The sequence below is a fragment of the Zootoca vivipara genome, chromosome 4 (genome assembly GCF_965207765.1).
Source record: "Zootoca vivipara chromosome 4, rZooViv2.hap1.1, whole genome shotgun sequence".
Lineage (NCBI taxonomy): Eukaryota > Metazoa > Chordata > Lepidosauria > Squamata > Lacertidae > Zootoca > Zootoca vivipara.
In genome coordinates this window covers 72,072,637-72,086,179 of record NC_142587.1, presented here as the reverse complement: position 1 = coordinate 72,086,179, position 13,543 = coordinate 72,072,637, and the positions used below count along the sequence as shown (strand labels likewise).

At 38.9% G+C, this 13,543-nt stretch overlaps 1 protein-coding gene across 1 annotated transcript in view; it reads left to right on the top strand.

Moving 5' to 3' along the window:
* F5 (coagulation factor V) overlaps positions 1 to 8,226 on the top strand; it is a 36,572-nt gene extending 28,346 nt beyond the window's left edge. The window contains exons 18-25 of the mRNA XM_035115560.3: positions 374 to 490; positions 1,477 to 1,548; positions 2,679 to 2,773; positions 4,265 to 4,420; positions 6,023 to 6,167; positions 6,277 to 6,425; positions 7,066 to 7,248; positions 7,818 to 8,226. Coding sequence (XP_034971451.3) covers positions 374 to 490; positions 1,477 to 1,548; positions 2,679 to 2,773; positions 4,265 to 4,420; positions 6,023 to 6,167; positions 6,277 to 6,425; positions 7,066 to 7,248; positions 7,818 to 7,964 — 1,064 coding nt within the window. The 3' untranslated portion in view covers positions 7,965 to 8,226. The remainder of the gene's footprint in view (positions 1 to 373; positions 491 to 1,476; positions 1,549 to 2,678; positions 2,774 to 4,264; positions 4,421 to 6,022; positions 6,168 to 6,276; positions 6,426 to 7,065; positions 7,249 to 7,817) is intronic.
* The last annotated feature ends 5,317 nt before the right edge of the window (positions 8,227 to 13,543 follow it).

Here is a 13,543-nt window from a genome sequence, read left to right as displayed (position 1 = left end):
TGCAAACTGGGTTGAATACAAGTTAGTATGCAAAGAGAAAATGTTATTGTCTACAGATCTGCTCTGCTTTATTGATTTTTATCAGAAATCCCAACGTATGCAGTGAAAATATAGCACGAGAATACATAGCTGGCAGTCTAAAGCTGAATATGATTTAACCATGAGCAACAACAACAAAAAAAAAAACAAAAACAACTGGATGTCTGTGAAAGTTCAGGAACCTTGCACCTGATCTAATTCCCGTTAGTGCAGAATCATAAAAAACAGAGTAGGCTTTGGTTTAATATAATACTGCTCTACTCATCTTCTGACCACATTTGCAGTTTAGACATGTTTAACAAAAATGTGCATGTATTTTCTTTCTGCTTTTAAGGTTCATTTGGTACTGTTGAAATGAAACCGTCAGGAGCTGGCACGTGGCTTTTAAAAACAGAAGTCGGTGAATATCAGGAAGCAGGAATGCAAGCCTCCTTTACTGTTATAGATACAGGTAACAGAGTTTAACCATATTGAACCTCACAAAACAAGGCACATAAGTGCCATTGCATGGTTGGGAAGCAGTGTGTGTGCAGTGGGACTTCAAGCTATTGCAAGTAAATTGAGCATTGTTTTGTATCCAATACAGTACTGGTCCAACTAGTGCAGCTCAGAGTAGATGCACTGAAATTAATCAAGATGGCTTACTCAGGCCTATTAATTTCAGTGAGTCTATTCTGACGAAAACTTTGTTGGATGCCACCCATTGTCACTGGGACAGGCCCTGATTGGTGGGTACTGGCAGAGTTTCCAGGGATGCTGGGATTGTTAAAACTCCAAAGCCTGTGTATCACTTTCTGAAGTCCTTTTGCATGCTGCTAGAACTAGTCTCTTCACCTCTGAACTTCTTCAATGATGCACAACTTAGCAGAGTAGTGCAGCTTTTCCTAGGCAACGATCTAGACTGCTCAGTCAGGACAACAATCAGGAACAAAGCTGACAACTAGTAACTTGATTTTGTAGTTTATTATGGTAAATACGGCAGTTAACTCACAAGCTATATACAAGTTACTATATACAGACACAAACTTCATCACTCTCCAAGCACTCCAGAATACTCCTAACTAGCCAAACAATGTCATAGGTCATGCTGCCTATATGAGAGACCTCAGCCAATCACCAAGCTGTTACAAGGACCTCTTATCTCCAGGCAAATTTCTCCCGTGCTCTGTCTCCCTAGCCTGTAGTCAAATCACTAATTGCTCACTTGCAAAGCTGCACGTAGCTTGAACTTCAACAGGGATCATGTCTGCCATTTTTATGCTTTTTTTTAAAAAAAGTCTGGCTGTGTATTTTTTCCTTCCCATCCCAGACTAAGTGCACACAAGATGTTGCAATGGTGCATCTCCATCTCACCCCCAGGTGTAACCTAGGGTATAGGATTGTTCTGCCTAACACCAAAATTTAGGGAGGGTTAACATGTTTGGTCCCTTTCAATAGGATGCAAGCTGCCCATGGGTCTAGCAAGTGGCATTATAAAAGACTCACAGATCAGTGCTTCGAACTACATAGGTAAGTTAAATTTCAAAGTGAAGGAATTTAAGTCGTTAAGTTGAATATGTTTTGCCTCTTTGCAAGTGATATACTTTAAATTCTAGCCTCTAGCAATGGAACCACTACACAATAGACTACTGCTTTAATGAACACCCACGTTCTGTAGTGGCCCAACATTAACACTCTTCCATTTTTCCCCATGGTGGTAGACATAAATTATCATTCATGGTACCAAAATTGACAGCACAAAAGGGTAATATACTAACTAGTAGGCATGCAATATAACATACTGAATATAATGTGTTTGTTTAAATGTTTTTATTTACAATATTTATAAATATTACAATATTGTAATATTTACTATATTACATCTACAACAACACAATTTTTCCAAATACTGTACAAACAATTGTGAATTGTCCTGGCATTTGTACAGACTCTTATGATATATTATAATTATTGCCCCATTTTTTCCCATATTTGTTAGTTTCATATCATAGTCCACAATTAATATATTATATAAATATTTGCCACATATTGCAAAATGAAAATATATAATGCTTGCCTCTGGCTGCTCTAATTTGACAGGTCAGTTTCTCAGCCATTCAGTGTAGTTTGTTATGGTGTTTGGTTCAGCAAGCAAAGACCTGGGCTATAAATTGGTTCTGAAAAGGCCATCTCAACCTAAGACTTGCCCTGCTGGTGATGAATTAACAACAGCAAATTTTTCTTTTGAAATGCATTAGAATGTGTTTGTTTTAGCAAGTTCTAGACTGTTCCTAAGAGCAGGTGTTGTTTTTTTTTTAAAATTCTCACTCACTATTTTGTTTAGAGATTGCCAATGTATTATTGATAATGTTTAGTATCATGTCCATTCTTGTCATGAATGAATCAGTCAGTTCAAACGTGTTTCCATCAAAAACGCAAGGAGCATGCAAAAAAGGATGGTAAAGACCTTGGCTGTTCTGTTGGGTTAGAATGTGGTAGCCTATTGTAGTTTGTAATGAGATTCAATAGCTTTTATTTATTGTTAATAATATAGTTTACAACCACTAAACTGCTTTTTTAAAACAATTGTTCTGAAAACTGGCATCATTTAAACTTTTCAATTTCCTTTTGCAATACATTTTCTATTGGGTCTTACCCAGGATACTGGGAGCCTAAACTGGCAAGATTAAATAATGATGGAAAATACAATGCTTGGAGCGTTGGGAAGAATGAAAGTGAACATCCTTGGATCCAGGTATGATTTGATCACAGAAACAGAGTATAGATTTGAAGTAACTTGATTTAAAATAGCTTGCTTTTCTTTTTTTAGCTTAAAAAGGAAATGCTGAGTTGAAGGTATGATGGCCTGTGTGGGTAAAAGAACCAATAGACTAGACATCAGAAGGTCCTTAAGCTTTGAACTTCTGGAATAGTCTGATGGATAAAGTTGCAGGCCAAAGAACATTGTTGTACTTGAAACAGAGTAGGATCGATTTATTAAACTTCTCTTGTAACTGTGTAAAGTTCACCTCAAAAATGGAAAATGTTGGGAAATGTTCAGAATAGAGCATGCAATATGATTAAGGAGCTGGAACAACTCCCCTATGAGAAGAGGTGACAACAATTGGGCCTTTTCAGGTTAAATAAAAAGTGGAGCGAGGGGTGGGGCATAACAGAGGTCTATAAGATAATGCATGGTGTGGAGAATGTGGTGAAATTTTCTCTCATTATACCAGAACTCACAGTATGAAAGGGGCCCCAGATCCTAACTATCTTGCATATATTTTTGTCTTTCTCAGCATCATCATTATCTATCAGTTGTTTTTGACATACATTATAAAATCGCTTGAGAACATGTGCCGCAAACTGAGCATTTCCGACTCAATACAAACATTCGCTACTGCACTTTGACAGTATGACAGCGATCTCTCATCTTATTATGCACAGTCACATTAATATGCTTTCATAAGTGAACACTGTGTGAATACAACAAAGTTGTTTTGTGATACAGATTGCATTGTGTTACACATTCAAGTTTAATGTTTACAGTGTATGATTAGTTCTGCAACGATTATGTGACTGCTTGTATTATTATTAGTGATTGGGATCTTAATATTCTCAACAGCTATGAATATTATCATACTTATTATTAATATAAAAATGAGACCACACATTTATTATATATTCTGTGTAGAGATTTTTAGCTGGTCTGTCCTTGCTGTGGGGCCTGAAAATATTTTTCCATTGTGGCCCAAACCCACTCCCAGTGGCCCTGATGAGTGCAAATCATCATGAACACATAATGAAAAGGACATCTAGAGGGGTCTTACATTTTCAGAGGGAATTGTATGGGGAAAGAGAAAGGAGTCATTTTATCTTACCGTCACTTGTATGGAATCAATAAGCCTGGCAGTTGCCAGCTGGTTACATGGAGTACATGGAGCCCAAGAACAATTTTTGAAATGGCTGATTTAAATATTTTCTCAACACTAATATAACATGACAGAAAGACAGACAGACAGAAAGACAGACAGACAGACAGACAATAAAGCTGCATATTATATTAAAAAATGAACATTGAAAAATAAAAATAAACTGGCTGAGTCACAGCATACACATAGAACTAGTCATATACCATGGAGTTTTATGTGTGCATGTGGCAAAAACACACTTGTCTTCCTCACAAAGAGGATACCTTTCCAATGAAACTGCACTTATATGGATCTACTGTTTTGCTTCTGTATAGGTGGACCTAGAAAACCAGGTTCTAATCACAGGCATTCAGACCCAAGGAGCCAAGCGGTTAATGCGTTCCTTGTATACAATGGAGTACGTCATTGCCTACAGCAAAGATGGAAGAAAATGGGTTGCTTTTAAAGGGAATCACTTAGGGGCACAGAAGGTGTGTATCTTTACTGTACTTGTCCCTGTTTTCCACTTGAAAAAAAATAGGCAGCAGGCATTGAAGTTTTTGCTCAAGGGATAATACACGTTCTGCAGGGAATGGCTTTTCCACCTGCCTTGCCCCATCCTCCAGTCCCGGGAGCCTTTATAAGAGACCTGCTTTGCTACAGTACTAATCTGATTATAGAATAGTAATTCTTTATTGTAATTGATAAGTGCAGACTGTTAAATTATTATTTGCTGATGTTTAATTTTACTGTTTACTATTGGATTCTAAAGGATTGTTGAATATTGCTTTATTTTATGAAAATTGTTTATTTTAAAGTTATTGTGAATTTTTTAAAGGATCTGATTGTTACTATAATACTATTAATGTATTATTATTTTTATGTGTGTTGGAAGATGGGTGGTAATAATGATAATAATAATATATTATGCAACACTGTTGTTAAAATATCTGCACTGGCTGTGCATCTACTACGGAGTCAGCTTCAAGGTCCTTGCTTTAATTTAGGTCTAGAGTACCATAGGGATTGCCTAAACCCTAATATCCCAGCTTGATCACTGAGATCATCTTCAGGAGCATCACTTGAGATGGCAAGGCTCATTTGACATCAACATGAAATAGCAGGCATCCCCAAACTGCGGCCCTCCAGATGTTTGGGCCTACAACTCCCATGATCCCTAGCTATCAGGACCAGTGGTTAGGGAAGATGGGAATTGTAGTCCAAAACATCTGGAGTGCCGAAGTCTGGGGATGCCTGAAATAGATCCTTTAGTATGGTCAGCCTAGTCCTGTGGAATGCTCTACCAATAGGGATTCAGCAGGCACCTTTAGTTTCAACCTTTTGAAATGCCTGTTGAAAACTTTTCTGTGCTGCTAGTCTTATGCAGGTAATTAAGAAAAAGCTAGTTGATGGTCTCTGATTTTAAATTTTTACATGTCTTATTGCATATACTGTAAACCACATTGATTTTTTAAAAATAACGTAGCAGTATAGAAATAAATAAAAATTTAAAAATCACAGTGAGACAGAGAACCAGGTATGCCACCTTGAGCTCCTGGAAGGAAAGGTGGAATGTAAACGTAATAATAGATAAATATGAGAATATAAATGCTAAAATTATATGAATACTATATGCTCGTACTAAACATATATGACCACATGAAAGTAACTTTTTTCACATGTAGCCAATGAGGATATAAATGTCCATTAACATGTGTATCGCCATTCATATTGCAATTCTCATCCAATCATAGCTGCCAAGTTATCCCTTTTTTACAGGGATTTTCCCTTATGCTGAATAGGCTTCCTCGCGAGAAAAGCGAAAACTTGGCAGCTATGCATCCAATCCCCACTGAACTGGCTGGGTGCATCTTCTGAAACGCATCCCCACCTAGAGAGCCACCATTTATTATGCATGGTTAATTGGAATAAAAACTGGTTCAGGGCTATTATAGTCCATCTTTTTTAGCCCGAGCAATTGTATAGAAATGGGCAGAATCCATGTAAGAAAATATACATGAGATACTTCACTGGAAGTGCATCTATTAACAAATACCGCAGAGTTACTTACAGAGCTCTTTTGTTTCCATTAGGTTTTTGAAGGCAATTCAGATGCCCATGGCATAAAAGAAAACCTCATTGATCCTCCTGTTGTTGCTAGGTATATTAGGGTGTATCCAACCAAGTTCTATAACAGGCCGACTCTTCGTATGGAACTCCTGGGTTGTGATACAGAAGGTAAGACCTGGACCCTGCAGCTGAGGCCTTTCTTTGTGTACATCTTTGCTGTAAACCATACTGTTGCTTAGGAGATCTAACCAGGATGTGTCCATATTTTTTATGATAGATTGCTTTATGCCATTGGGAATGGAAAGTGTGGCTATCAAGAATGTGCAAATTACAGCCTCTTCTTATAAGAAGACTTGGTTGGGTTCATGGGAGCCATCTCTTGCCCGCCTCAATCTCAAAGGGAAGATGAATGCCTGGCAAGCAAAGGTAACAATGAACGCTGCAAAACCGAAGCTTCTGCAGTTGTTTATTTTTTAATAATGTAAAAGTAGAGTAAAAATGAAATAATCAGGGTGGCATACAAGCTAACCATCATATTAAAATAGCATATAAAGAAAACAACCAAAAAAAGTGGAAAGAAGTTAGCGCTGGCACTAGTGAAAGAACTCCGTTAAAAAAATAATACCTGTAGCTTGAAGTCATTGGATCTACTCCAGCGTACACAGGATCAGCAGCTGTAATGCCTGCAGATGATATCCTTGATTAGCATACACATTTAACCCTGGAATACTGAGCTTAATAGGACTTACTTCTGAGCAGACATATATGGAATTGTGCTTGAATGAAGTGTTGGTTATTTAGCTTTAAATTCTTTTAACAGCTATGTTTTATTTTCTTTGATTTACTTCCACTTCACAAATTATTTTGATTGTAGGTCAACTAATACATGTAATTAAATAAAGAATACATGGAAGGATCCTAAACACTTGCCTATTTTAGAGTCTTCGCCCAGTGTTCAGTAACCCTGTGCACTTCTGTAGAACTCAGTTAAAGATTTGCATGTATTGCACATTCACCAGTGAACTTGCATAACTCAGTGTTATTATTGTTCTCATTAATTTTACAGTCCAACAACAACCAACAATGGCTGCAGATTGATCTCCTTCAACCTAAGAAGATAACAGGCATCATAACACAAGGAGCTAAATCAATGTACAGTGAAATGTATGTGAAGACATTTTCCATCCTCTACAGCGATGATGGTTCAGTGTGGAAGCCTTACATGAATGATTCAACTTCCATGGGAAAGGTACCAATTTTTCCTCCCCCTCCCTATTTATTATTTTCGTTTATGCTAAGCATTAAAAATGTTGGCCACTCCCCCCTACTACTGAAGTCCTTTAACAGTCCTGATTTGCCAGGTTTGACTCAGTAACTCTATACTGCCAAATCATTTTGCTTCACTATGGATTTAGAGTTCTTACAAGCAATATAGGGACCAGTGATAATTAGATATGGCTTGTGTAACATGGAATAGAATACTAGAGCTACATCTCTGAACAGTGGTTTTATTGTAAAGATCAAAAGCTAGAGGCCTTGGGTCCAAATTGTAATGTGTAGCGGATCCCCCCACCCCACTGTGGGGACTGGAGCTTGGGAAGATCTCTGCCTGAGAACATAGAGAATCATAATTGGTACAGTGTTTGTTGTGGACTCAAAGGATGGCCCAATGGCCTGACACATAAGGGACTGCACAGGTTTATATGAACCTAGATATTATGTGCCATTGTGGGAATATGAGTTAGTCCAACCTTTTGTCTACTCATTGTGCATTCATTCTGCACTTTTGTCCACTCATTTTGTTATGCTTGTTTTCAGGTGTTCACAGGCAACATTAACAGTGGTGGCTTAGTCAAGAACTACTTCAGGCCACCGATATTTTCCCGATTTCTTCGTGTCGTTCCAAAAACATGGAATCAGAGTATTGTACTTCGGATCGAACTCTTTGGTTGTGATGTGTTTTAGGGGCTGAACAGAAGACTATCATACTGAAAGCCCCACAACCTTTAAGCTTGCTGATACCAGATGTTTTAAAAGGGGAAACCAGAACAAAAAAACTCTTTTAGAGTGATTAGGGGTGTGCGTATCCAAAGCACTTTAAGCTGTGGATTGGAATAGCTTTGAAAATTCAATTAAAAGACATTCGTACCTATTTAAGTACTGTGAATGCATAAGATAAACAAGCAATTGTATTTTCCATTATCACTGTGAATAGATACCTTAATGTGTATTACAATCATTGCCTTTGCCTTCTTCTGCACTTCCCACCTTCCCTCTTCCATGCTCAGAATAGCATGCTTCAACCAGATAGTAAGAGCAGGAATGAGGAGTGGGGTCAGGACTCAGGAGTCTCTGATCAGTGAGCTGTCAGCAGACACATGAGCTTTGTTTACCAAAGGATTCTGAGGAGCCATTCCTTCAGGTGAGGTTAGTTGGTCTTGTTCTAATTCAGGGGTCACCAACTTTTGTAGGCCTGTAAGCACATTTGGATTTTTGAGACCGTGCTATCAACACCACCCACTTTTCATTTCTTCTCTGCGGATCACATCCCACCTCCATGAGAGACAGAAAGATAGTGCACGTATTTCCCTTACTATGGGACCTGAATAGAAGTTGGATCCAGCAGAATTAATTTCAGCCTTGGAAAGGGCATAGAGCTGAAAGAGAAGTGGGGAATAATAGCGTTGCTCTTTCAACTTCCTCCTTCAGGAGAGAAAAGGTAAGCACCCTCATGACCAAGAAGACAGCTCAGAGGGGGCACCTGGGCAAGACCTCAGGAGCTCCCCTACAGCCACAGGAGCCACTGTTCTGATTCTTCACAAAAGCTGTTGCTGCTGATAAATGAACATTCACAACATTTGTCAGTATAACTGATCTAAGTAGACACCGCAATTGGTTCTACATTATCTCAGATGAGTTCCAAACTTGCCTAATAAAAGGGTAGTTCGCAAATATAAGTAGGAAATCATAGAATTGTAGAGTTCTGTGATTTTCTGCGTATCAGCTAGATGTTTGTGCTTCAAACAATTATTGACTTCATTGTATGTGGGGAAAACATTTAAAAGAACGTACTGTACACCGCATATTAGAGAATAATTTAAGATGAGTAGAAATGGTTATGTAAGGTATGTCTCCAAATGCACAGTCATGTACTTTGCTAACTATTTATGGACAGGTCTTCCTTCCATGACTTTGGAGGTGGATTAACACTGAAATTCATAAGCGGGTGGTAAATCTTTCTGCAAGGTGCTTAACACTTTTTCAGGATCTGTTATTTGTATTTTCTGAATGAAATGCAAAACAATGCATATCTAATGTGTTAAAAGCACACTTGGTTGCAGCTCCCTTTTATTCCAACATCTTTAAAAATCACTGATCCGCAAGACCTTTGGACTGCTACTAAGAGGCAAAGAAAATGCGTTGTATTCTTATTTCTGTATAACAAAACTGACACTGTATGAGGGGAAATGCTAGAAAGGAATTAGTTCAAAAACACTGAAATCATGGCTCAGCCAGTGTGGTGCAATGAGTAAAGTTTGCAGCCTGGGTGCAGGAACTTAACTTCAGATTCCATCATCTCTGAACACTGACCATACTTGCTGCTTGATAGGATTTGGAGTCCAGCACAATCTGGAGGGGGCACAGATTCCCCATCCTTCTATGAATAGCAAATGTTGTTGCATTCTTTCCTGTTGTGGAACAAAGGCCCAAACTATATATGATGTAGGAGACATTTTCTTATTTTTTAAAGGTATAAAATCAACTGGTGCTATTGGAGGCATTTAACGCCATTCCCCACTGTTTTTTCCCAACTAAAATCAATTATCGCAAAGCTGCTATTAGTTCTAGTTGAGGAATGGGAGAGCCCCCACATGGGCTAACATCAATTTAGAAGTGAGGAGCAATTTCTATAGTGAAAATGGTGGTGGGGAAAAGGGTTAAACCAGGCATGGCCAAACTTGGCCCACCAGATGATTTGGGACTACAATTCCCATCATCCCTGACCACTGGTTCTGTTAGCTAGGGATGATGGGAGTTGTAGTCCCAAAACCTCTGGAGGGCCAAGTTTGGCCATGCCTGGGTTAAACCTTAATCAATTTCAGTCTACATCTGCTTTGGAGTAAATAAAAAGAATTTTGAGAAATATCATCATGACTTTCATGCAATTTGGCCCAAATCATAGAAAACTGGATTAAGTGCTTAAATAGATCTAATCTGAGGCAGTGGTTGTTTTTAAAAATGTGAGGTTTTTTGCCAAGCTGACTACTGCTAGATGCATCTGATTCACTTTATCAAGCATGTTAAATTTTTAACAAATCATTCATTGTTGTTATTTCTTATAACTGTGAAGAATGAGTTTACTTCAAAGCATCCGACTCAAACTCTGGGTTGCAACATTATTATGTTTTTCTGATCAAAGTTCCTGCACACAGCCAGCTCATATGCTTACCATATGAATATTATTCTTCCTGTATTCATTGTACTTTATTTAAACTGGATTTTATTTTCCATTTCTGTTTTGGCAAATAATATTGTATTGGTATTAAACAATCAGCTATTATCCTAGCTTAGCCTCTGACATCCAGCTATTTGTAGGGGTGTTGCACAAACATTAGTACCGGTACATGGATATACTGTGTCACCTGCCTTTACCAATGCAGATAACTCAGGTTAACATTTTGTTGTTGTTTAGTCGTGTCCGACTCTTCATGACCCCATAGACCATAGCATGCCAGGCACTCCTGTCTTTCACTGCCCCCCACAGTTTAGTCAAACTCATGTTGGTAGCTTCGAGAACACTGTCCAGCCATCTCATCCTCTGTCGTCCCCTTCTCCTTGTGCCCTCCATCTTTCCCAACATCAGGGTCTTTTCCAAGGAGTCTTCTCTTCTCATGTGGTGGCCAAAGTATTGGAGCCTCAGCTTCAGGATCTGTCCTTCCAGTGAGCACTCGGGGCTGATTTCCTTAAGAATGGGTAGATTTGATCTTCTTGCAGTCCATGGGACTCTCAAGATTCTCCTCCAGCACCATAATTCAAAAGCATCAATTTTTCGGCAATCAGCCTTCTTTATGGTCCAGCTCTCACTTCCATACATCACTAGAGGGAAAACCATAGCTTTAACTATACGGACCTTTGTTGGCAAGGTGATGTCTCTGCTTTTTAAGATGCTGTCTAGGTTTGTCATTGCTTTTCTCCAGGTTAACATAGCAGAGGGAAATCCTAGGATGCAAGGAAGAGAAACCTGCAAAAGTAAAGAAGGGAGCTACAGCTCTGCTTTGTTGTATGTGTGGTCCTTGAGCACACCTTGGCAAAATGATTTCACTGCAATGTCTTCACTCCCATAAAATATGCTAATGAAAACAAAGCAAGCTTTTCATATCTTTTCTTTAATCCCTCATAATAGCAAGGATGATTTGGCTAAAAATAGGCTCATTTCACAGGTGGGAAATTGAGTTTGAGACCAACAACACTATTCTATTCATGTTTACTTGGAAGTCCCACAGTATTCAGTTGCTGACATCCAGGTAGCTCAATATTTGCATGATAATTTAAAACAAATAATTTTAGTACTTTATAATTAATGCAATATTGCATCATTGATTATTCTGTTTGGAATTTATGTAGCTTAACTCAGGCCAGCATTTTAAACTTTCTAATAGTGTCCCCCGTTAGCTCACATCTTAATAAAATCAGGAGCTCTTTAACAGGTACACTATAACCAGGAAATATTATTTTCCCTTTCTGTCTGTTGGCCCTCTCTTTTGCAATACATTCAGCTGATCTTATGTGGAATAAGATGATTCCTGGGTGACTACACCTGAAATTTCAAAAGACCATGCTTAGTCATTAGGCAGAAACAGTCTCGTGCATGATGCTTGCTACAACGTGCTTTGAGAGCGCCTTCAGCAATAACTGAAACTGGTTTACTCTGGTGAAATAGACAAGTTCTGAGGTGACTTCACTCTGTACTTCATGCAAAATTCAACTGAGAGAGGGATCCAGGTTGTGTTATTAGGTTGATGAAGATTCAGGCTCCCCAAAATTTCAGAGGGGAGAAACTCCTTACATGATGTAGTCTAGACTGAAGTCTTGTTCTAGACCAGGCATCCCCAAACTTCGGCCCTCCAGATGTTTTGGACTACAATTCCCATCTTCCCCAACCACTGGTCCTGTTAGCAAGGGATCATGGAACTTGTAGGCCAAAACATCTGGAGGGCCGCAGTTTGGGGGGTGCCTGTTCTAGACTAATCTAGGCAAGACACAGAAGCAGCCCTGTTTCCTGAGCCCTTTCCACTCCTTTTAAAGCCCCTGAGAGTCCAGGGTGTGTGTGTACATTCATTTGAGAGACTCTCAGGAAGAATGTACTGTTTGTCAATATTGATGTGGTCCCTCTATGTAAAAGACCTGGGCCTATTCTAAATATTGTGGACATTTCCCCTAATATAGAGCAAAGACTATTTTTAGATCTGACCTTGGATCAGGGTAAAACTCCTGAAACTCAATAACAGAGGTTCAGTTGAAGTTCAGCAAGGAAAGAGAAAGGATGCTGTTGAGTGTACAGAACGGAAGCCTTGTGGCTAGTAACCTTCTAGTACACTAATTCTCAAGGATTCCTCCTGCTATTTCTAGATCTGGATCAATTGTGGCAACACAGATTCAAAAATAATGTGTCAGATCAATGGGTCATAAACTACAAAATGATAGGCAAAACAGTCATGAGAACTGGTAGTAGTTGTGACACCATATTATTTAGAGCCTCTTTGTTTTTTGAAAGTTCAGATAACAATTGCATCACCTAAAATTCATGTCAACTGCAGCCACAAGGTCAGATGCTTAATTAAGGCACAACTTTTTATCTAATTGTGTGTGTGAGAGAGATACTTTAAAGGAAACATAGGACAACAATATGCTTGATAAGATAACCTAGTTGTACTCAGAGTAGACCCACTGAAGTTAATGGACATTCCATTTTTTATCAGTTACAAGTAGGTAGCCGTGTTGGTCTGATGTAGTCGAAACAAAATAAAAAAATTCCTTCCAGTAGCATCTTAGAGACCAACTAAGTTTGTCATTGGTATGAACTTTCATGTGCATGCACACTTCTTCAGACACCACACTTTCACAAGTGTGAAATGAAGTGTGCGTGCACACGAAAGCTCATACCCATGAGAAACTTTGTTGGTCTCTAAGGTGCTACTGGAAGGAATTTTTAATCAGTTATATACCACTTTATCTTCAAAGAAGCAAAAGGTGGTGTACTTTGTTGTCCCCTCTCCATTTTAATCTCACAATAACCCTGTGAGGTAGGTTAGGCTGAGAGACAGTGACTGGCCCAAGGTGACTGAGTGAGGTGCCCATCATTAGGGTTCATTAGGGTCTACTCTGAGTAGGACTTAGTGGAATACAACCTAGAAGAAGAAGAGTTTGGACTTGATATTCTGCCTTTCACTCCCCTTAAGGAGTCTCAAAGCTGCTAACAATCTCCTTTCCCTTCCTCCCCCACAACAAACACTCTGTGAGGTGAGTGAGGCTGAGAGACTTCA